We start from the raw sequence: 23,079 nt of genomic DNA on the forward strand, positions 1-23,079 counted from the left end.
CTGCTTCTCAGTGAGTCTGCCCTGTGGCCTCCTCCCCGCCTTCCTCCAGCCCCCGTCCTCCCACCCATGCCCAGAAGAGTGACATCAAAGCAGACAGGCCCATACATTCTTTATTCAGGTGGCATAAAAATCACTACAAAAACTTTGCAAAAGAGCCTTAGGGAGCTGATACCCCCCCCACCCCCTCAGCCCCTGAGTCCCCGGGCAGAGGGGAGAGTAAGGAAGGGGAGTCCTGGCAGTGTTGGTACCTCCAAGGACCAGCGGGGAGACTAAGGTGACAGGGTGGGCTGGAGGCTGGTGGGCCCTGGATGGCTTAGGACACAGGCAGTTGTGTGGGGGGGCTCGACCTCCATCCACAGAGCAGGACGAGGCCAACCCACAACATCTAGCCCACGACAGTGCTTGGCATCCCTGGGCCACCCCCGGGGCCTGTCTTTCCTCTCCCCAGTCAGGGTGTCTACTCCCCTCTGTCCCCCTCTTTCTGGTAAACAGGTGAGGAGGTGCCCCAGCCGACTTAGGGAATAAGCTACTAGCTTCCTGACAAAAATGAATTCACAGCTGCCCCTCTGCCCAAGTCCCAACAAGAACACCCTCTGAGCCCCTTTGGAAGAAATGATGGGAGATCGAGGCCCATGGTTCCCTGATGCCTGCTCTCCTCCTGGCACCACCCCACCCCAAACACCCCAAAAGGAGATGGGAGAGAAGGGCTCCTCTCCTCTCCCAGCTGCCCACCCAGGCCCCCACCCCCATCCCACAAAACTGTTTGGATAGAGTCACATGAGTTGAGAAGCTGGTCCAAGCAGGGACTCGGGACGCTGGCGGCCACAGCCCTTCACTTGGGGCTGCTAGGTTGAGGGTAATCCTCCTCCAAGGGGGGTGCGAGTTTCAAGTCAGGGCCAAAGGGCTTGTCTTCGAGGGAGAAGGATTTCTCATTCTGGAAGGAATCCCTGTTGTCAGGGGAGTCCTGCTGCTCCTTGCGCTCTGGCTGCGCACCAGGGTTGGGGTTCCTCACGCTGCCCACAAAGAGTGGCAGGCTCATGGTGTCCTCGAGGATGAGGAAGAGAAAGGGGCGGTTCACGCTGAAGGCAGAGAGGGACATGCGGGACATGGCAGTGCTGGTTGCCGCGGCTGCCTCCACGCCAGCCTCACTGAGCTCCAGTGTGGACTGATGCTGCACACTAGATACCACCAGACTCTCGTCCGAGATCCCACTCAGGTCAGGGGCCTGGAACAGCTCCTGCAGGCCTGCCCAGGACAGGAGATGGCTGGTCAGAGCTGCCTTCCATTCCATGTGCTGCCTGGACCTGCCTGGGAACGAATGTCTGGCATCCTGACCAGGGAACACCTTGAACCTACAGATTGCTGGTTAACTCCTATTCAGCCTTCATGTATCAGCTTAGAGGTCACTTCCTCCAGGAAGCCTTCCCTGATCCCCTTCCTCAAAATCCAGATGGGTATCTTTTCAATTTTCTCCCCGGTGAGCTGGAGAGAAGCCCTCTGTCTTATCACTTATGCTGAATTATAAGTACCTGATTACTCATCTGTCCACCCCATCAAATCAGACCGAGCTCTTTGTACATTTTGCACTCCCCATGCCTAGCACAGTGCCCCTTGCAGGAAACCCAGCGAGGCCCACATGCCACCCCAGGCTCTCCACCCAGGATTCTTGGCAATGCTCAGTCTTAGGCAGAGCATTCCCTAGGCACCCTCAGCAACACCTCCCGACCCCATGACAGAAGGTCCAAGAGTGCGTATCAGACCCTCTCGCCTCCCTAAGCCTTTTCTAGCTCTGATTCAGAGCTGCCAGCTGGGGGCTTCCTCCTCAGCAATCCCACCCAGCTTGGCCTGGGGGGCTGTCCCATGCCAACCCTCCTTACCCAGCTGGCTGAGGGTGGCCTCCAGGTCCAGCTGGTATTTCAGATGCAGCCTAGGCAGCTGGACCTTGGTGGGCCTCTCCCGCAGCAAGGGCTGGTGCAGGATGTCCCAGCTCAGGTTGGCCAGCACCTGGGACACATTCCACTCGAAGTGGGTGGGCACGATGACCACAAAGCTCATGTTGTTCTTAAAGGGGAAATGAGCCACCTACAGACAAGGGAAGGAGACATGAGGACCAGAGAGCACCCAGGCCCAGGTGGGGGCTGAGCCAGCATCGCTTACGAGCCAGATGGACCTCCATCCTTCGCAGGTGTGTGTGGGGCCTCCCTGAGTGTCCACGTCCTCACCTGTGTAGTAGTAGTACCTGCCTGCACTGCAGGCTGACATGTAAGGGGAAGAGTTACTCTTTTAAAAGCTTCTAGCAGAGTATCTGCACATAGGCAGTGCTCACGCAGTAAGTGGTGCTTTTCTCTGTCCTCATCTCTTACCAGCTAACCTGTGACTGGGGGTGAGGAATCCCGTGTCCACTTCTCACTTTCTCCACGTGTACAGTGGACTGGGTCACCCTAGTTTCCACAGAGGAGCGGCTGCCAGTGGGGGTATACACTCTCCACTCTCTCCTCTAAAAGTGACTTGCCTGGCTATGTAAGTATACTGTGATTTGGAGTAACATTTCATGTGAGCGGGGTTTCTGCAGCTAAAGGAGTGTGAAAACCGCCGGGTTCCATGAGCCCTGGTGGCTATGACTCCTTGGGTTCCAGGCAGAACACCCAGGAAGCAGGAGCCCTGCAGTGGGAGGGGCAGTGCCAGCACCTGGGCGGCCAGCAGAGGGCCTGAGCAAGAGGAAGGCCAAGGAGGGCAAGGGACAGAGACGAAAGGGTGAAGGAAGTGTAGGCAGGACACAGCCTGGCGGGAAGGAGCAGCAGAAAGAGAACTGATGAGGTGAACTAGACGGTCCCCATGTCAGGGGGAACTAGAGGAAACAGGGATGCTGCTCCAAGGGCCTACCTCACCCACAGCCCCTCTCAGAAGGGCTGCAGGAGTGGCTGTGGTCTGCGTCATGCTGGCCTCGTGAAACTAACCCACACCGCCGTCTTAGCCCCAGCCGATTGGCCCAGAGATCAGTGCTCAAGCCAAGGGGACCACGTTTAGGCTAGAAGCAAGGGAGGCCACACTCGAGATAGCTTGGCATAGCACTCTGTCTAATCCATCCCAGTCAGATTCTCCCTTCTAAGGAGTCCTGAGTGAGAGCTCAGGTCCCATCTCAGATCCGGGGGTGCTGAGGTCCTGTGCTGCCCCATAACCCACGAGTCCTTGTAATAAACCCCCATAACCAACGATCACCTGGGTCTCAACTCAGTGCCCCCTTCCTCAAAGAATACTTCCTGACTACTCTAGCTAAAATATCTTTCCTAATTACTAATTGATCACTCTTCTACCCCCAATATCTGAAATTATCCTGTTGATTTATGTTTGCTTGTTCACTGTGTGTCTTCCCTCCTGAGAGCAGGAATCAGGCCTTCCTTGTGTTCCTCTAAACATGCAGTGCCTGGAACAGTATCTGACACCCAGCAAATGCCCAGTGAGTGAACCCCTGAGTGGGGGCACAGCGAGACCTTTCAGAGCCACCTGCCCCAGCGACACGACTGCAAGGAAGATGGGGCACACACCAGCTCCACAACTGCCCACTCCCTTCCCCATCTCCCAGCACCCAGGCCCGGCCTGGGCAATCAGGGGTGACCTGCATCTCAGGCTGCTCCAGCAGGAACCAGCGCAGTGGGTATGAGCGGGCTTGCATCATGTCCACCGGCACCGTGAACTGCTCGTCCAGGTGAAAAGTATCTCTCTGGGTGAGATTTGGGTCGAACTTGCTCCTCCAGAAGCCTGCATCCAGCAGAGGGCAGGGGCCATATAGACTGGGACCAGGGTGGGTTCTGTACCACCAGCCTCTTCCCCGTCCCACCCGGAACCCATCCAAGGGTGGAGGATGTGCCAGTTGATACCCAGTTGATCTGAGGAGCAATTGCAGAATCTGGACTTTATGTTCTCCAGAGCCCTACTGTGCTCCCAGGAATCATCCCCTAGGTCTTTTCAGCCTTGGTTTCCTCCTAGGGAACTCTCTCCATGACAGCCCCGTGCAGTTCCTGGGCCCACTCCCTGCCACACTGCTTACCTGCCTCCTACTCTCCCCACTGCCTCCTGGCCCAGCCCCGAGGAGGAAGAGGGACCCTCAGAACAAAGCTTGCACAGCCCCACTCAGCCTACAGGGCAGGGGTAGGGACTGCAAGGCAGGGACCTCAGAAGGGGGGAGCGCACCCTGGAAGTGGATGGCGTTGAGCAGAAGCAACACTGTGCCATCTGACAGGTCTGAGAGGAAATCCTCAATCTTCCCCTCTGTGGCCTCCTTCACCCATTGGTTGATGTTCGCCAGGTCATCCTCCTTCCTCCCCGTCAGGCTCACAGGCTTTGCACCAAAGAGCTGCTCTGACTGCTCCATGAAGTCCTCTTTGATGCGGAATCCTGCACAGAAGGGCCCATGAGCTGTTACCGGGGCTCAGGCTCCAGAGCCAGCTGTGCTGACTGGCTGCCTGAGGCCAGGCCCATCCCCTTCACCCCCATCCACCCCAGGGTGCTCCCTACAGAGCTCCCTGCCACCAGCACCTACCTTTCTGCAGGTACATTCTGGCAGCCAGTCGGAATGCCCCAGGACCCAGGTCCTGGCAGAGGCGGCTGAGCAGGTGAGGGAGGCAGGGCCCCGAATCTGCATGCAGCACCTGCTGCAGCCTCTGCAGCGTTTGGTTCTGAGCACCTGGAGGGACACAGCAGCTGTGGTCCAGGCTGGCAGGGGCCACGTAGTCAGGGCTCACACCCCCACTGCCCGCACCAGCCCCTCTTGAATACCTACAGTGAGCATGCTCACCAGATCGCACTTTCTCCTCCCATATCCTGAACTGGACTCAGGTACAGGACTCCCATTTTCTACTTCCATCTCTGCTGCTGCCAGTCTGGGTGGCCTCACCTCAGTGCCTTCCCTCTTTTGGACCTCAGTATCCCACAGTGAGACCCTCCAGTCCAAAGAGGACATTGTAGTTATCAAACTCTTGCATAAAAATCACCAGAAGCATATCCTGGGCCCAGTCCTTAGGACTCTGACTCACAGAGACTGGAGTCTGCCTTTTTACCAAACATCCAGGTGACCTTGATGGAGGAAGCACCCACTAGTAAACTCCGGGTTAGCAAGTGCCTAGTGGCCTGGACAGGTGCTGCCATAGTACCTAGTGCCAGGTGAGACAGTGCCAGGGCCACACTCAGGGGCGATAGGATGAGGTTGGGCCTGGTGGAGTTTTGGGCCACCAAGGAAAACAGATCTGTCGTGAATGCCATCATGGCCTGGGCCAGCCTGTGGGTCTGCTCCGGGGTTGGAGCCTCCTTGCAGTCTCCTGGGGCCTTCTTCCAGGCAGTCTTGCCCCCCAGCTCCTGCTGGGACAGATCAGTAGTCAGTAGGATCAAGGGGTCAGCTCCAGGTTCTGGGTTGAAGATCTTCAAAGCCCCCGTGCCAGGAACAACAGGGCTTTGTCTCAGTCCAGACACGAGAGGGAGAGTCACATGGGCAATGGCATTCTGGGGATTAGGTCCCTTCCTCAGGTCCCTCCCACCCTTTCCCTTCAGGCCTCAGCCTCACAGCCATTCTCCCTCCCACCATTTCCTCACCCCTGCTGACTGGCCCTCCTCCCTCAGGCCCCGCCCACTCTTCCCCAGCCCCACCTGGTTGTACCTGTTTGCCCAACTTGAGGAGGAAAAGTGGGGGCAGTTTCTCCTGGGTCTGCCCGCTCATTAACTGAAGAAAGGAAGCAGATGGAGAGCAACCCTTCCTGCACAAGGCCCCCCACCCTGCACAAGCCACAGGCAAGGCCCCTTGGGGCCTTCCTCCCCGTCATGCCTCTCACTCCCCAGTACCTGCTGGCCCAAGGGTTCCATGGCGCCCACAGGAGAGAACTGTTGAAAAAGGCATGAGGAAAGGAGGGGGAACCCCTAAAGCCAAACCCTCCCTTGACCCAGCCCCCATCCCCTTCTCCCCCAGACCCCTGGCCTCTCCCTCAGCCTCCTCCCTGTCCCACCCAGACAGCAGCCAAGGCTCACCACTGAGCAGGGGCCTCGCATGCAGGACAAGCTGAGCACCAGGAGCCCCCAGAGCAGCGCCATGTTCCTGTGCAGGACAGGAAGCCTCCGTTCCTACCTCGCCCCCACACCTGCTGTGGAATCCCACCCACATGTTCATGGGCAGGCAAGTTCCTGAGCCATTACCGCGGAGGGGTGATGACACCAGCTCCAGCACACACGCCCAGAACACATCAGCAGAGGCTCTCCACTCTGAGGGGTAAATTGCTTGAACTCGCCCCTGAATTGCCTTTTCCACTTTGTGTTTTTTGGTTTTTCACATTTCATGCACTGAAAATGTTTTGGTTCATAGGGGGAAAATATTACCCAAACCAAAAAAGTCTTCATTTTTCAAGGCCTGGTGTTGTGAGTCAGACTTGGGTTTGTCTCCAGGCTGTGCCTCTTGGCAGAGGACCTAGGACATCTCCCTTAACCCCTCTGGGCTTTGCCTTATCTTGTAAACTGGTGGCAAAAGTCCCTACCTCCTCCATGTGTATTGTGGGGACCAGTGTAAGTCATTTTTTTGTGAGCCCTGACTATATGGCCTAGCACTCAGTAATGGCTGTTGTCAGCCTAGCCGAAGGCCCCTCTTCCGGGAAGCCTGCCCTAGGAAATCTCCCTACTGGGGCTCCCTCCCTAGAGCGCTTATCCAACCACTGTCCATTGGCCCACCTTTTCTGGCTGGTCTGTTCTTGCCCACAAGGGTGGACGGGCCTGTGGTCTCAGCAAGGGGGATAGGCTGGGCCAGAGGCTGGCATTGTTGACCCAACAGCAGAGCCTAATGAATGACTCTGGACAGAGCCACCTTTGGACTCACAAGAAACACAGGTCTCACCCCCTGTTCTGTCCCAGGCTGGCTCCGGGAAGCCAGGCTGGTGGGTGGGAATGGTCAGGTCTGGTCTAGTCTCCGAGCAGGTCTCACAGACACTGACCCCACACCTATCTCAGGCCCCATCTTTCTGGAGTGTACTTCTGTCACCCAGGCCCCATCCCCATCACACACAAGGACCCTTGGCCAGGACGCTGATCTCCAGGCTGGACTTTTGAATCCTCCTGGCAAGAAAAAGCCTCCAATTTTTCACATTCCAGAGAGGCTCCCCCCAGAACCCCCACGCTGGCTCTTCATCACCCAAGGAGGCTGGGAAATTACAGGTCTCCTGAATAAACTCAGCCCAGACCCCCTCAGCCAGGTGGGCACACTGAGCCACCTCCCCACTCCTCATACCTCTGCAGGCTTCTCGCTGCTGCACACGATGTCCCTCTGTCCACACTTGGGTGCTCCCCACGCTCTGCCCAGGCTCCAGCCAGCCCAGCTCAGCCCTCCCCTCCCACCAGGACCTTTGCTCTCAGCCAACCCCTGTTCCGATTGCTTTCTCTTCTGGTAAATATTGACCTGCACATCCGGTTAAACATTGATATTGAGACCACAAACCCCTTTCCCACCAGGGCATCTAATACTGGAACAGCACCTGGAGCCCTGGTTGGGGTGTGGGTCCCACCTGAGCCTGGAGAAAGGTTTAGGAAACAGTTGAGGAGGCTGTCCTCAGCCAGAGGGCAGATCCGGGAGGACAGGGGCCTTCCAGTGACCCCATGAAGTGGGGGGTTATCCCACTATAGTCAGGCTCAGAGAAGCTGTTGAGTTGCCCGAGGACACAGAGCTGGTCTCAGAGTTACATCCAGGTTCCTACTTCCAGTGCCCTTTCCTCTCCCCGACAACTGCCTCCCTGACAACTCCCTGGTCTGGTCAAGAGGAGGGAAGGGGAAGCTGCAAGAGCCTAGGCAGGGAAGCCAGGATAGGATGCCCATTCCCAGCCCTCATATGCCCAGGATCCTGGTTGGCTGCCTTCAGCCTGGCTCCGGAAGGCAGAGGGTGGGAAGAGGAAAGATGCAGAAGGATGCAGCCTCTCCCAACTCCCTACCTCATCATGAGCAATGCCTCCTTACCCTCCCCAAGGATAAAGGTTCTGGAAACTGGCCTGGTGCTGCACGAACCAGAAGCCCTATACCCTGTACCGCCTGAAGAATAGTGATCAGGCTGCCTCCCCACCTCCTGCCCTAATCCTCACTGTCCTGAAAGCTGTAGGATCTCAACTTTTCCCTACCCTGACACCAGTCAAGAAAAGCCTCACTCGGTTCCATGGCTCTTCCAAAGGATTTATTGATCGTATTTACATCTATTGCAAATAGTGAGAAGGCAGCAGGGCCCAACCTCAGACCTCATCTCTGCTCCAGAATGTGAGGTCCCAGGGATGCCTGAGTCTTCCTATCCCCCGGGGGAGGGAGACCTGAGATGCAGAGAAAATTCTTCTCACCCCTTCTTTCAGGGTCTTGGACCCACTCCCCTAGAGGTTCCAGACACAGAGGCTGCCTCGTCAGCTCAAGGCACAAACACTGTGGTTTGGGGTAGGCAGGCAAGGCATGGGGTCACTCCTGGCAGGCACCACCTGGCCCAGTCCATCTTCCATCCTTTGGTCCTGCCCTCTTTCTTCCCCTACTGGTCCCACACTGGGCAGGGTCTGGCTGGGTGGACACTTAAACCCCAGCCCAAGGCCCGTACCTCCTGGACCATGGCCAGCCCTCCTTAGAGGCTGGAGTCCAAGCACCATCAGTGTTGTGGACTGGGGCAGCTTCCCTGTCTTTGTGGGACAGGGGCAGAGACAGCCCAGCAACGGGTCTTAGGCTGGAGATTGGCTAGGCAGGGCGAGTCTCCCTTCCCCTTCCCAGAGCTTCCTGTCCCCATGTGAATCCAGAGGGCAGAGCTGAGGAGAAGAGGGCAGCGATGCCTTCCCAGACTCTCTCTAGCTTCCTGCTGGCTAGGAGCAGCATCATCCCAAGCCATGAGTGAGATCCCTGCAGGCAGCCTCAGTGGCTCTGGGGGTTCTGAAGCCCAGATCCCACCCCGCCCTAGGTGGCAGGCCCTGTGGGTGCCTAGGGAACGGGGCCTGAGGCTTGCCTGGGAGGAGCTACTGGGGCAACAGGGGTGAGGGGATGGACTCCCAGAAGATGCCTGCCTGCCCCAACCTGACCAGCTCCCACCTCAGCCTATGCCAGGAGGCGGACGACCCCATTGTCTGAGCCCAGCAGGAGGTGACGCCTGGTGGGCAGCAAGGCCAAGCTGGTGAGGGTGCCACGGAAGTTCTCAGAGCTGAGCTTGGTGGTGGCTTGGGAAGGCGGGTCAAGCAGGGAACAGACGCCGATCTTGTTGGCCACAGTGCCGGTGACCACCTCGCTGCCATACAAGTCGAAAGTGTGGATAGGGTCGGATGCTGACTTGTAGTGATGCGTGGGCTTCTGCTCCAGCTCCTTCCAGACGGTCAAGGAATGGTCAGAGGAGGAGCTGACCAGGACACTGCCCTCCACCGCCTGCCCGGGGAAGAGGAGAGCCTCAGCGGGGCCTAGGGTCTTCCCATTTTCTCCCACAGTATCTCCCAGGAAGACGGTGCATCCTGAGCTGGGGACAGGCTGCCATCCTCCCACGTTAGATTAATGTTAGATAATACGAATATATTAAAGTGTCATCAACCTAGTCATCATTATAACTTGAGCACTTCATATGTTCTAGTAAGATGTTTAATGTGCCAAACAACTTAACCCTCATAACAACTCTGAAAGATAAATGCTGCCATTGTTCCCTTTTTAAAGAGAAAAAAAACTAAGGCTCAGAAAAGTTAAGTAACCATACCAAGGTCACAAAGCCAATAAGTGGCAGAGCCAGGATCAACATCCAGGCTGACCTCAGCACCCTCCTGATGCTTTCTTGGAATATTTAGAATTTAGAAGCATCTAGTACCCAGGGTGCCCTGGGGGACGCTGGCGGGAATCAGGGGCAGCCTGCCCTGAGCCGTGGCAGTGCATGTCCCCTGGTGGCCACTTAGGATGGAGAGGGAGTCCCAGTTGCCTAGAAAAATCCTCCCACGAATAGCCCTGTCCCTCCCTTCCTGTACCTCCCTGGGCATTTCCCTTAGGTCTGTGATTGAAAATGGGGCGGGGGTAGAGGTGTGGACAAGATTCCCATGCCCAGTTTGCCCCTGCCCCCACCAGGGCAGCCCAGCATGGGGCATGGACTCTGCTCAGTGGTCTGGGGGCAATAAACAGCCTCCCAGCTGAGCTTTATTTAACCTGAACTGGGTCACGGACAGAGCCCGACCCCTGATCCTCCAATCAAGACAAATATGGACAAGGGTTACTCATTAGAACATCTCCAGGAAGCAGCAGGGTCAGCTCGGCCCCCTGGTTCCCGCCCCCATGGCCTGCCTCCTGCCCAGTCCCCTGCAGTAGAGCTCCCTCCCTGCCCATCAGTCCTCAGACAGGTATACAAGAAGTCAGCTTGAGCTTGTCCTGTGTGGGCCCTAAGCAGAGACAGGGCCTGGAGCAGTCAGTGAGAAGGAAATGGGATCTGATTTGTCACCTTGATCTGCAGAATGTCCCCTTCATGGGCAGGCCAGCCACGCAGAACCAGGCCCGTACGGGTGTCCAGGAGCACCATGAAGCCTGAGGAGAAGCCAGCCACGACACTCCGGCCACTGGGGCTGACAGCCAGGGAGCGGACGAGCCCAGGGTTCAACCCGCTGCTCAGGCGGAACTCATGCTGCAGGCAGAGGAAGACAAGCTGAGGCCCCACGGCTCGCTCCCATCTGCTTTTCCCCAAGGTCCTGTTCCTCCCCCAACCCCCATAGCCAGAAAGCCTGAGCCTCGTCTCCCATCAAGGGGAGGGCTCCCTGTGTCCCAGGCCAGAATCCCACCTCAGGGTTTGCTGCTGCAGGTGATCTGTCTCCAAAGAGAAACTATGCCCTGGCCTCGTCTCTTCAGGGTCTCTCCTCCCTGCCAGACACCCAGGGCTCAGGGGACCAGACGCCCCTAACCTGAAGGCCAGGCTTCCTGCAGTCCACAAAGCGCAGGGTCGAGTCAGAGCTGGCCATGGTGATGCTGGTGTGGGGGGCAGGCATGACAGCCACTGCGGTCAGGGGCACCCGGCTGTCTGACGGCTCCACTGTGCGAAGGGTCTTCCCTGGGAACGAAAGGAGCGGTGGATCTGGGGTCCCAGCAACCGACGGAGGAGCCCTGAGTCCTCCAATCCCCTCAATCTACCCCACACCTGCCTCCCACATTCCCATGGCCAAGCCAGGTTCCTCTCTTCACCCCCTGCCCAAATTCTACCTCCCTCCCTACCTCAATGTTACACCATTCCCCCATCCCCGACTTTTTAACCTTGTTTCTCCCTACAACGATGACAAAATATAAGTGAGCAACCATTTACCAAATACTAGGTGCTACACGTTAAGCGCAACTCCTACGGGCGTTATCTTCTAAAGCAGTTGTTCTGATTCTCATTTTGCAGATGGGAAGATTGATGCTTCCAGTAACAAAGTGACTTGCTCAAGGTCACTCAGCAAGTGAGCTGGCAGAGTCGATTTAAACTCAGGTATGATGGATTCCAAGTCCTAACTCCTCCTCTCTGTGGTCTCATCGGGTCACCCCTAAAACATATCACCGCACCCCAAGCCCCTGACCCCAGGAGGAGTACAGGACGACAGCAACAGAACAGGCCTCACCTGGGCCCGCTCACCTGTGAAGGGGTCCCAGATGTGCACAGCCCCGTCACAGCTCACCACACACTGCGGGGCCTCAAGCTGGCCCACAAAGAAGACACTCTTGCGGTGCTGGGCATAGACCAGGCGTGGGGCTGTTTCACTGGTGCCGTCCCCAGAGTTGTAGAGCGGCCAGAGGCGCACAGTGCGGTCCTTGCTGCCACTCAGGAAGAAGTCCTCACTGCTCAGGGGCACCAGGCACTTGACGGCCCCCGCGTGGCCAGGGAAGCTCTGCAGGCGGATCTGATGGAAGTGGAAGTGGGCGTCCTGCTGGCTTACGCCAATCTCGTACTGCCAGTAGGCCAGCCAGTTCCCGCTCAGCCCGTGGGCGCTCCGTGGCAGCTCCCGCTTCAGCGCGTTGTCCTCGCTCTGGCTGCCGAGGCCCCCACCGCCCACCCCAGAGATGGGGCCCAGCGGGCCAGGGCTCTCAGGCTGGGAGTCATCGGGGACCTGGATGCGGTTCCCAACCAGGACGCTCCCAAAGGTCCCTGAGTGGCCGTCATCCTGGGGGCAGCCCCCACCCTGGGGGTCCCACTCAGGGCCAGTGCTTGGCACGGTGGGCTCCATGCTGGCAGGACCGCGACTGCTCGGGCTGATGCTCTCCAGATACAGCCCCGCCAGCTCCCCCACCAGCTCGTGGTTGGGGATGATTTTCCGGATGATGTCACCTGGATGGGAGCAGGAGAGGCCTGAGGTTACGGGAGATGGCAAGTGACACCACTACCCACCCGAGGGCTTGGGAACCACAGAAGATGGGGCAGGTACTGGCTGTGTAACTCTGAGCAAGTAACTCTTCATTTTTGAGCCTCAGGTTCCTCCCCAGTAAAATGTGGATTCATTCATCCAGTATGTACACGTAAGCATCTTCCATGTGTGCTGGGCGCTGTGCTGGGCATCAGAAATAGAAGGGTGTGCAAGATAGGTCATGGTCTCCCTCCCACAGCTTAGATTTCAGTGGAGAGATGATAACATATCTGACCACAGGGCCGTTCATCCTATTCAGGGAGATGACACACGTAAACGCTCAGCAAGGGCCTGGCCTGTATAGGAAGCTACATGAACAGTGGGCCGCACATTTCTCTCATTTAGTTCCTAAGACGTTGGTATATAAGCCTGACTCCCCCACCTTCCCCAAGGACATGCCAGGTTCTCCTCTGCCTCCTTACTAGCTAATGCTCAGTCCTTGTTTATAAGTTACCTTGGACTCGGGGTCTGAGGCCAAATCCCTTTGCTCTGACCCAGAAAACTGTGCTTAACACCCACTACAGATTCTAGGGGCAGGGGGAGCGTGGTACCCTCCCAGGGGAAGAGACATAGCCACAGAGGCCAAGAGGGAATGTAATGGGACCGTACCCAACAGGCAGGAGAAGGGCACGTAGATTGTGTATGCCATCTCCAGGGTGAACACCTTCTGCAGCTCGTCCAGCAGGGTGGGGTCCACTGGCCGCTGCTGCCCATCGGAGAAGACCACCTCTGGCAGCTGGCCCTCACTGCGGCCCACAGACTCCAGCTTCAGATCCTATAAGCAGGAAGCCCAGGGAGTCACCCAAGTCCACGGCCCCTGACCAGCCCACCCCCACCAAGTAGGTCTGCCCACCTGATGCCGAAGCTCGTGCAGCTGAGAGAAGACTCGAAAGAAGGTGGCCACGGGCTCGCTCAGGTGCTGCTGGACCATCTCCTGTCCGATGCGCAGGCAGATGAGGGCGATGAGGCTGATAGTTTTCACACACAGGACAGTCCGGGCTTGGGCTCCACTTGGGAACCTGGAAACAGAGCTCATAAACTCCAGCCTTTCCCACTCGCCACTCAGGACTTGCCCAGAATCTATCAAAAGCTGGGGCTATAAGACCAACTGGCCCAAACCAGATGAGGAAACAGAGACACAGAGAGGTGTGGCTTGCTCAGGGCCACCCAGCCGGGATCAGAACCAGGACTCCTACACCCCTCACCCCTGGGAGCCCCCTCAGCTGGGCTACTCCCCCGTGGGCTGGGGCAGGGGCCTACCCCGTGACGAGGGAAGTGAGGAAGCTGAGCACGGGCAGCAAGACCTCATGGCTGATGCGGGGCAGGATGTCCATGAGCGTGGTGTCTGAGAGGTACACGATGATCTTCTGTGCCAGAGTCACCGCTGCCAGCAGCCCCGCCTCCTTACGGCTATTCAGTCGACTGGGGCCTGGGGTGCTACCTGGGGACACCTAGGGTCGCAGAGCAGGTGAGAGCCAGGTTGTCCCACAGACTCCCCAGAGATCCTGGGTGGGTCCTCAGACTCCTTAGCCTCCCAGCCCCCAGAAGAATAATGGTGACTGACCAGGTAGCTGATGTAGGGCAGGTACTGGTAGGTGAGGACGGGTTCCCCATACAGATGGGCGATGTGGAGGAGGCAGCTGAGCACAGGGCCCGACACGATATCGCCCAGCACTGGTCTCTTCTGGTAGATGTTGCCGGCACTCAGCGGGGGGCTCTCACCACTGCTCACCGTGAACTGCTGCCTGGTGGGCCCTGCCAAGCAAGGAAGGGCCAGCAGCCTTGAGTAGCGAGTGGACAGCAGGCGGGAGGCCAGACTTCCAGGGACCGTGGCAGCCCCTCCTAGCCTGGGGTCTGCCCCGCACCCTACCCAAGAAAGGAAGGAGCTTGCAGGCTGGGACCCAGGACCTGGCCAGGAGGTGGTTTGATCTGAGGTGGGAGCAGGAAGGCTCCCCTACAGGGAACTGAAGATGGGCAGAGGGCTGGGAGGAAGCCCCGTCCACAGCACCAACCCCAGGCCTTACCAACATAACATGACGTGAGCAGGCGGAGCAGGTTCCGGGCCACGTGACGAGAGGCCACCGTGGGGCCGAGCTTGGCGGACAGCCAGCGGACCATCTTACAGGTCGTGTCTGCAGGGCGGGAGCAGACCCTGAGCTCATCAGATAACGGCAGCTTGCCACTCCTCACCAACTCTGGCTCCTACTCTGCCAAGGAGCACAGCCAGAGCCTGATCGCCCCACGCTGCCACCCTCTCTTCAGGAGCAGCGGAGGTGGCCTGTGGGACTCTGGCTTTGAGGTTGCTCCCAGCTCCTCTACTCGGGCACAACTTGCAGGAAGCTTACCTTTTCAGTGAATCTTCAGCTCCTAAATGACGTCCTGGCCTGGCCCTGGCTACCGCCCGCTCTGGCCTCTGCCCACTCCAAATCTCCTCAGTCTCTCAGTCTAACCATGCTGGCCTTTCACTGATTCTTTAATGGAACCATGACAGCCTCAGAGCCTCACATGTGCTGTTCCCTCTGCCTGGAATGCTCTTCCCACCTCAGACCCTGCCATTTTGGCCCTGCTACCTCCTCTTCATTGAATTTCAACTGGCCCTACTTTCAAGGAAGCCTTCTCTGACCACAAAAAATGAGATCTAAGCCCCATTTTATATTCTTTTGTAGCACTTCAGCCCTATTCTTTATAGCGCTAAAGTAACTTGTGCTTACTTAAGATTGTTTACAGCGTGGCACTCCCCTTTTGGATGCCCACATCTATGCTGCGTGTGGATCTGCTCAATCCACTGCTTGGCACAGGGCAAGGGCTCAGCAAATGAAGACCGATCAACACCTCCAGGCCTGAGAACTCACCAAGAAGGATCTTCTGTTCTTTGCCCTCCGACTGCTCAGTCAGTGGCTCCTCGCCTTCCTCGCCAACTGCCCCATCGCCATCAGCCACAACCGTATCCATGGACAGCACGGTGTCAGACAGGGTGAGCTCAGACGCCTCGGGGACCTCATCTTGTTCCCCTTCCCCCTCCTCCTCCTCCAACACCACACAGCCTTCCTCTTCCTCTTCCTCCTCGGAGCCTTCGCTTTGCTTCAAGTCCTGGCTGCTGTCGCCTGACCTGAGGCTGCTTTTGTCCACGGGGGCGCCCTCATCTGCGGCCCGCTCCTCTCCCAGGGAGGTCTCGCTGGTGCTGCTCTTGTCACTCAGCCGGCCCAGGCTCACAGCCTCAGCCTCCTGGGGCTGAGGAGATTCGGCCACGTAGAGCCCAGCCTGGAAGTCCTCTGTCTCAGGGAGGTCGGCTTGGTCATGGAAGCTGACTCCAGACGTGTAGTCCAGGAGCCCCAGGCCCGAGGAGGTGGCAGCCTCCCCATCCATCTGGATCTCCTCCCCAAAGGCACAGGAGCTGGGCCTGCCCCCCAGGAGCCCACTGTCTTCATCCTCAGCAGCCCCCGCCAGGCCCTTGCTTTCCTCCTGGGAGGCCTCCCCCCCAGCCAGCACCTGTAGGACATGGGGCAGCAGGTGGATGAGGAAGGCCTGCAGGCCCAGCCGCACCATCAGCTGGGCCACAAAGCAGTCAGTGTACAGGTAGAAGCGGCCATGGAGCCGGCAGGGGCTCTCATAGGCACCAATGAGAGGCTTCAGCAGGTACTTATTAGCATTTTTGGGGCCCAGTGCCTTGGCAACGGGTTCAAATAGGTACCAGGCCGAATACACGGCCGTGTGCTCCTCAGACATGAGTGACAGGACAAAAGGCAGCAGGATCTCCAGGCCCTCGGGGGTGATGTCACTCAGTACTGCACCCAGTTGCTGCCACAGAGCAAAGACCAGCTCCCGCCCCTGGGCCTCGTCCTCCACACGCCTTGCCTGGTACAGGAGGATGAACTTGTGCAGTGCAGGGAAGTACGGAGGGAAGGGAACCACGGAGCTGAAGGGGCTGAGGAGCTGGGCCGGGCAGGGTGGGGGCAATCCCTGGGAGACGGGCCTGTACTCAAACAGTGGGCCCAGCTTGCCCCTCCTTGCAACCACGGGGCCTTCGGGGCCATTCAGCTGCAGAAGCATATCCAGCACAGGCTGCAGAGACACCGGGACCTCCTTGGGATAGCGTGAACAGAGCTCCCGAACAGCCTCGAAGCGCACCCACAAAGGCGCATCCGGTGGCAGTGTCCGGACCCTTGTGGCAAACACCATCTCTGCCAACAGGACACCCAGCGCCTGCATGTCCCGATGGAAGAGAACCTGCAGCTGCACAGGTGGCTGGACCTGGGACTGCTCAGGCACCTCCAAGCGGCCCCCTAGGCCTTTGGTCAAGAAGTTGCCCAGCTTCTCCAGCTCTTCCAGAGCCTGCACAGGATTGAAGCCCTCTGGAAGAAGAATCTTGCCCTCCTCACCTTCCCCAAGGTCTGCACCAGCAGCTTTGTTCCTGCGGCCTGGTCGAGAAGCTGAGGCCCCTGAAAAAGACAGGAGGCCTGGGGGCGCTTGACTGGAGGAAGTGGAGGAGGAAGAAGAGGGGCCTAGCTGGTCACCTGCTTTCCCAGCAAGAGAGATGGAATCCAGAGCTTCTGTGGCCTGTTCTAAGTCATCCTCCCCTGCCCCGGGCCGGTCTCTGGCCCAGCCAGCCTCACAGGGAGTGGCCTCCAAAACTGGCCTGCCCACCCCATTTGTAAGCTGTCCAGAGAAGTCCTCCTGGCCTGTGCTCTCCTGAATGGTCTGGAGTAACAACCTGGGAATGAGTGGAGGTTCCGGGGTAAGGGTAGGGGCCCCAGCCAGGCGCTGGGGGTGTGGCTGATCGAAGAGCTGCACCACGCCGTAGCTGGTCAGGTGCGTGTGGGCATCGACCAGGTGCAGACACACATTCTTCTCCTTCACAGCCTCCTTGCCCTGGAGTTTGTAGCCAAAAGTGAGATCAATCCAGTGGTGCAGGTCCTGAGACACCTCATGGCTCTCCAGCAATGCCCGGTGGGCAGCCACGAACTCCTGGCTAGAGCTGCACCAGGCCGGCACATCCAGGTCAGGCATGTCAGGGTGGATGGAGCAGAAGATGGAAGGATCGGTGTAGAACTCAGGGATGCACTCATCGGGTGTCCAGTTCTGCATGCGCTCCATACTGGCAGGATACTCGTGGGGCTCCCACTGTGCCCGCACGTGTCCACAGAGCACCGACCGGGGTGTGCGCCGAGCCTTGTACACATAGTATGTGATGTCAGAGAGCACGTCGGAGATGTGGTGAGGAACATGAGGTGGCTCCCCGCCACCTGCACCACCTGCCACAAACGCCTGCCGTGTCATCTCATAAGTGAAGTCCAGCTGCTTATCCCCCTTGTTGAGGCGGAACTTGGACTTGCGCAGGTCTCGGAAGCGCCCATGGGGCATGGTGAAGTCCACCACCCAGGGCAGCACTGGGTGGTAATTAGGATCCCCCTGCCGCCGACCTGCCAATCGATTCAGCTGCATGAGGTAGTGGAAGTTGCTGATGCGGCCATGGACCCAGTCTAGCACAAGGCCCCTAAGTTCCTTCTGGCGGATGGAACACCCGGGTCCCCCTTCTCCATCCTCTCCAGGCTCAGTGCCTGCCCTGGCCCTCACTACAGGGGTCTCCTCATTCTCATCCTCCTCAGGCCTCTCGTAAGCACTCAAGTCCAGCTGAAGCTCACTGCAAAGCTTCTCATCCACAGCAATGTGGTGCAAAGATAGGGCCCCACAGGCCAGTCCCTGGCGGTGACAGGCATCCATGGCCCTCAGCACACGGAAGAGAATGAAGAGCACCTTGGCTTGGCTGTTGGTCAACTTGGCAGGGCTGAAGGTGACCACATCATGCAGGGAGAACTGCACATAAGGGTGCACCATGTATAGCATCTCTGGCGACTCCAGCAAAGCCTCGGCTCTCAGAAGACTGGGACAGGCCGGGCTGCCCCGAGGAGGACAGAGGCCATCTCTTGCATATGATGGGCATTGGGTAGCTTCACCCACTGGCAGGAAGGGGCAACCATAGACCCTCTGCAGAGCTTGCCTTACTGAGTCCAGGGCAGGGACAGCTGAAGGCGCAGAGCTATGACTATAGGGCTGCCCATAAGTATGATAGGCATGGCGCCACAGGTTGCGATAATTCTGGGCAGCCACATCCTGCATGAAGCGAGTAAGGGTCTCTGGGCTGCAGGACCCCTCCTCGAAAGGCAGGCCGCCCAGTGGGTAGGTCAGCCTCCGTTTCCGCAGCCCGTGCACCTCCACTCGCGTCCAGCCGGGAGGCAGCCTCTGCACGGAGCGTTGCAGAAGAGTCCTGACTTCTGCTTCGCCCAGGCCCTCCGCCCGGGGGCAGGGTCCCAGGGGCAGCCGACGCTCGCGGAGGCTGGCTAGCCAGCGCGCGGGCACTAGGGCCACCACGTGGGTGCCCCCCGGGGCTGGAGCCAGCTGCCGGGCATCGATGTTCAGGTCCTTCTCCACGCACCGGAGTAGCTCCTCCATGTCGGGGCTTGGAGGTGGTGACCAGCCCTCAGTAAGAGCGACTTCCCGCCCCCTGCTCCCCAGGGCCATCCTCTCCTGGCCGCCTGGGGGCAGCGCGGGGCTGAGCCCAGCCACGGCCCTCTTCCCCACGGCTTCCGGGGTGCCAGGTCGGGCGGATGGGGATGGGAGAGGGACAGGGACGGAGGCGGCAGGGGTGGGCTAGGGACAGAGGCGGGTACGGGGACGCTCTTACCCCTCCGCAGGGTCCTGCGCTCCGGGCGCGGCGGGGCGGGGGTTGCGGGGCGCCAGCGCTGGGCTCCTCCGTGACGGGTCAGCTGACGTGGCTCACGTGATCGTCCCGGCACGGAAACAACCGCACGTGGCTGGACTGGGCCCGGGGACCCCGCCTCCTGCTCGCGCCACCGCCCGGCGGGCCTCGGCGCCCTCCCTCCCGGCTCTCTGCTTGGCCTGGGTGGCTTCGCTTCCTCCGGGGCTGGGAGGGGCTCCTGCAGGCCGCCACTGGTGCCGGGGTGGGGTATGCTGAACCGCCCACGAAGATGGGGGCTGCTGAACCACTGACGAGATTTCTTCTCCCCTCCCTACTTCCTCCTTCTTGCGCCCCGTCGCGGACCTAGGGAGGCTTTCCCGAGAGATCGAAGCTTTTAATCGCAGATCACCTCTGCCACCACCACCTCGCTCTGGTTTTACAGATAAGAAACCCGAAGCAGAGCTAGGACTTTTGACATCAAATTCCTTCACCGCCTCCATGCTGCCTTCCAAAAGAAAGAGCTTTAAATTTTCCAAAATATTTCATCAGTAACATTCCATCTGGCCCTCAGAACACTCAGTGAGGGAGAGAGGATGATTATTGTTTATATTTTACTGGTGAAAACCAAGAGCCTCCAAAGAAGCTTATCCAAGTGGCAGAATGAAGACTTAGAAGCTGGTGCACAGACTCTGTGCCCTGGAGTCCTCCCCACCCACAGCCATCTTACGGCTTTTTTTTTTTTTTTTTTTTCTGTCTGTCTTAAATTCTGGAGGATAGAAGTGGCCGAGGCTCAAAGGCCTGGAATTCTTGGGAGGAAATGTCCCCCTAAGGATTTCCTGTTGAAGATCTGCCTCTGCGGTGCCACAGAGCCTGCCTGCTGTGGTCAGAGCCTACCAAATGCCACGGTGGCTGGGGGGAGGGGGCAGCACGGGACAGGGAGCCGAAACCAGAGAGCTGGTACCAAAATTACATGACTCCTTCAAAGGGTTTCATTTACGACTCATTTGCAAGATAGATAGGCCATTGTCTGCAGCAAACCCACTACCCCTGTTTTTTTGAGTCCCACTTCTAAGGAGTTTCCTTCACCTAAGAGTTTGGTGTGGAGATACGAGAGTTCCATAAAGGCACTTAAGAAAAACTAAAGTCCTAGTTAGAGAGGAGACAGGAATGGCTTAACGGTGATCTGATTCTATCTGTATCTTCTTTCCTGAAGGGGCAGCCAGAGCCCCTGATGTACTTGGTCACATGACTTTGGGCAGCCATAACTTAAAACCACCATTTATGAGCACTCATTAGGAGTCAGGCCTCACACCAAGCACTTTGCATACCTTGATTTCTTTAATCCTCACTATAACCCCCTTTTCCTTTTTAACTGAGGTGTTTAGATCTTTTGTTTAGGTTCGCGATGACAATTATCCTTATTTTTTTATTCTTATTTTTTATTGAACTGTAGTCGATTTACAATTACAAGTAGATTTAGTTTCATGTGTACAGCAAAGTGATTCAGTTATACACGTATATTATATATATGTATATGTATACGTATATGTGTGTGTATACATATGTATGTATATGTATACATATGTGTGTGTGTGTGTGTGTATATATAAATAAAACAACCCTTTTTAAGAAGATAGTTTTATACAATTTTAGGGTGAGGGAGCTGACTACCCCAGGTAACATGCCCAAGGTCACATAGCTAAGAAGTGGTAGAGCCAGGATTCAAATCCAGTCCTATCTTATTCTAAAGCCAATTTTCGTTGTACTCCTTGGCCTTGCACTATTGTTTTTTCAGCTGGGAAATGAGGTGTCCCTTGACAATCTTGTATCCCCAACATTTGTATGAGTACCTCAGATGAGAGGATGGTTTTGATGGTGAGGAAGTAGTGCCTGCTTCTTAGTACCAAAAAAATTGGGTCCACATGGTCTTTGTTCTGGTCTCAGTTTACCTAGATTGAGCAGGCATAATTTGTTTTTCTGAAAGTTTGTGTGTGCCCTGCCCTCTAGTGGTTTTGGCTTGCAATGCAGCAGTGACCTTGAGTGTAACTAACCTTACCTGTTACAGTTCTTTCCTTCCCTTAAATAGGGAATACTGGGTACTGGTGTACTGGTGTACTAAGATTTCTAGGGCACTGACACCTGCCGCAACCCGAGCCCTAAAACAGTGGTTTTCAAACTTCATGATGTATTTCTGATTGAGACCCTGGAGTCTGAATTTTTAACAAGCACCAGGTAATTCTGACGCAGTCAATCTGCAGGTCACAGCTCGGGATGTAATGCTCTGTAACAGCTCTATTTCCAAATGCTCCCTGAATCCCAATACAGGCACCCTTGGGCTTTGGGGAATCTGGTACCAAATTAGCCACTCCCCTTTGTCAACCTCAGTACTGAGTTTCTTGAAAGTCATGGTTTGGATGGTCAGGGAGGGAGGCTGCAGTAGCTCCAGTGGTCAGCCCATGCTGAGTGAGGTTAGCTCTTGCTGACCTGGCAAGGAGAAAAGTGAAGGAAGCTAATGTTTAGTGCACCAACTATGGGCCAGTTGCTGTGCTAGGTGTTTTCAAACATATATTTTTTTAAATCCCTACAATAAGCCATGAATTTATTATTTACTCTATTTTGTAGATGAGGCAATTGAGGCTCAGAGAAGTTACGTATCTTCATCAAGCTCACAGCTGTTAAGAGCTAGAATTTCAATCCAAATTTGTCTAACTCAGTGGTTCTCAACTGGGAGCAACTTTGGCCCCCAGTGAACATTTGGTAATGTCTGGAGACAATTTGGGTTGTCATAATAGGGGGTGGGGGGTGCTGCTAATGGCATCTAGTGGGCCAGCGATGCCACTAAACAAGCTACCATGTACACGACAGCTCCCACAAGAACTTATCTAGTGCAACATGTTAATAGTGCTGTGACTGAGAAACCCTGGGCTCAGAGCCTGTGCTTTTGCCCTATATGGTGGGAGGGTGGGGGCATGGAAAGTTAGAACAAAATGGGGAAGGGCCTACCCCAAGGGCCTTGGGTAAGAAGGGAATGAGATTTCTATGCTAAGGATAGTGGACAATGGGAGCAGCTGATGAGATTTCTTTCCTCCAAGCTTGGCCAAGACCCTACTCAGTTTCTCCCAACCTTGCCAAGTCAGTCCTGGGACTTCACACTAAGTTTGTCCTGGAGTGACCCTGACACTCAGCTCAGGGCTAGGGCAAAACAGTTACCTGGTTCTTCCTACAGGACTTCCCAGCCAAAGCCCCTGGTTCCTGGGGTCACTGTGCTCCACCTGCAGCCCCTGGGATGCTCCACATCAGCACCCTTGCATTGGTGGGGTAAGAGTGTAAAAAATGGAGCCAAGGGCCAGGTAGTGTCTAAGAACAGTTAAAAGTGGAGTAACGGGCAAAACCAGGAGGATCCCCTTAGCAGGACCCATCTGGGGAGGAACTTGAGTAGGGAATAGGGGGCAGCTGGCCTGGAGAGCTGGGTTCTGATCCAGAGGAGGCTTGTTTCCACAGCCATTCCTCTTCTCTAGGTTTAGTCCTCAGCTTCACTGGACCTTCCCAAGTACCCATTCCTGGAGCCTGCCAGCCACCATTCTGGGCCTCCCAATACAGGCCTCCTTACTAGACCAGAGGAGGGTGGGTCTGAGCTGACTGTGCCTAAAGGAAATAGTTTTCGTTCCTTGCTCAGAGCCTCAGAAGAACTAACCAGCAGACTGGGGCGGGGGCGGGGGAGGAAAACAGTCTTGGAGTGAAAGGGAAGAGGAAAGAACATACAAGCAGGTCCCCCATATCTAGGGCTCCATCTCCTTCCTTCCCTCACCACCCGTGGTGGTGGTGGGGGATGGGGATAAGGGGATGGAGGAGGGCAGAACTAGAGGAAGATGTGGTAACAGCTGATTCGTCCCCTGAGGTCACACTTTCCAACAAACAGCTGTTACTGGGTTGGGAGGCAGGAAGTTTCCTTAAAGGCACAACGTTCTGAACACAGTTTCAGAATTCTGGAGATCCCAAGAACGACAGCAATCACTT

General features: G+C 56.8%; 3 protein-coding genes across 9 annotated transcripts in view; 1 reads left to right on the top strand and 2 right to left on the bottom strand.

Annotated features, from left to right (window-relative positions):
* Window positions 1-10,557, top strand: part of SMYD4 (SET and MYND domain containing 4) — a 59,238-nt gene extending 48,681 nt beyond the window's left edge. Inside the window, exons 11-12 of one of the 3 annotated variants that reach the window (XR_004311748.1) lie at window positions 2,367-2,520; window positions 10,454-10,557. The gene's annotated coding sequence lies outside the window, so the exon portion shown is untranslated. Of the gene's footprint in view, window positions 1-2,366; window positions 2,521-3,385; window positions 3,618-10,453 lie in introns of those variants that run through there. The other 2 variants (XR_004311747.1, XR_004311746.1) reach the window with 2 other exon arrangements.
* Window positions 93-7,399, bottom strand: SERPINF2 (serpin family F member 2). Of its 4 annotated transcripts, none has more exons than XM_032457476.1 (10): window positions 7,259-7,399; window positions 6,016-6,082; window positions 5,833-5,871; window positions 5,651-5,662; window positions 5,151-5,352; window positions 4,541-4,684; window positions 4,192-4,395; window positions 3,617-3,759; window positions 1,878-2,082; window positions 93-1,245 (listed from the first exon to the last, which is right to left on the bottom strand). In XM_032457476.1, exons 2-10 carry the CDS (start codon window positions 6,076-6,078, stop codon window positions 833-835), a joined length of 1,425 nt encoding a protein of 474 aa, XP_032313367.1. In that variant the 5' UTR covers window positions 6,079-6,082; window positions 7,259-7,399; the 3' UTR covers window positions 93-832. The 4 variants fall into 4 exon arrangements, with proteins under 4 accessions (XP_032313367.1, XP_032313365.1, XP_006185056.1 ...); XM_032457474.1 differs by having other exon boundaries at window positions 5,151-5,355; XM_006184994.3 differs by having other exon boundaries at window positions 5,651-5,713.
* On the bottom strand, window positions 8,167-19,114 carry WDR81 (WD repeat domain 81). 2 transcript variants are annotated; one of them, XM_006184991.3, is made up of 10 exons: window positions 15,218-19,114; window positions 14,390-14,497; window positions 13,930-14,120; window positions 13,626-13,816; window positions 13,219-13,384; window positions 12,975-13,140; window positions 11,600-12,289; window positions 10,896-11,041; window positions 10,442-10,621; window positions 8,167-9,396 (listed from the first exon to the last, which is right to left on the bottom strand). In XM_006184991.3, the coding sequence occupies exons 1-10, from the start codon at window positions 18,882-18,884 to the stop codon at window positions 9,076-9,078; spliced, it is 5,826 nt and encodes a 1,941-aa protein (XP_006185053.2). In that variant the 5' UTR covers window positions 18,885-19,114; the 3' UTR covers window positions 8,167-9,075. The 2 variants fall into 2 exon arrangements, 1 of the variants encoding a protein (XP_006185053.2); XR_004311745.1 differs by lacking the exon at window positions 8,167-9,396 and having other exon boundaries at window positions 10,487-10,621; window positions 11,586-12,289.
* Between the last annotated feature and the right edge of the window lie 3,965 nt (window positions 19,115-23,079).

Source organism: Camelus ferus, chromosome 16 (genome assembly GCF_009834535.1).
Source record: "Camelus ferus isolate YT-003-E chromosome 16, BCGSAC_Cfer_1.0, whole genome shotgun sequence".
NCBI classification, from domain to species: domain Eukaryota; kingdom Metazoa; phylum Chordata; class Mammalia; order Artiodactyla; family Camelidae; genus Camelus; species Camelus ferus.

Coding starts and splice junctions, on each gene's coding strand:
- SERPINF2 (XM_014559474.2), bottom strand. CDS start 6,078: ATGGCGCTGCTCTGGGGGCTCCTGGTGCTCAGCTTGTCCTGCATGCGA. Junction 5,714..5,832: donor TGGAACCCTTGGGCCAGCAG/GTACTGGGGAGT, acceptor TCCTTTCTTCAG/TTAATGAGCGGGCAGACCCA. Junction 1,246..1,877: donor GGCCACCCTCAGCCAGCTGG/GTAAGGAGGGTT, acceptor TGTCCTGGGCAG/GCCTGCAGGAGCTGTTCCAG.
- WDR81 (XM_006184991.3), bottom strand. CDS start 18,884: ATGGCCCTGGGGAGCAGGGGGCGGGAAGTCGCTCTTACTGAGGGCTGG. Junction 14,498..15,217: donor AGAACAGAAGATCCTTCTTG/GTGAGTTCTCAG, acceptor CCCGCCCTGCAG/ACACGACCTGTAAGATGGTC. Junction 14,121..14,389: donor GCTCACGTCATGTTATGTTG/GTAAGGCCTGGG, acceptor CTTGCTTGGCAG/GGCCCACCAGGCAGCAGTTC.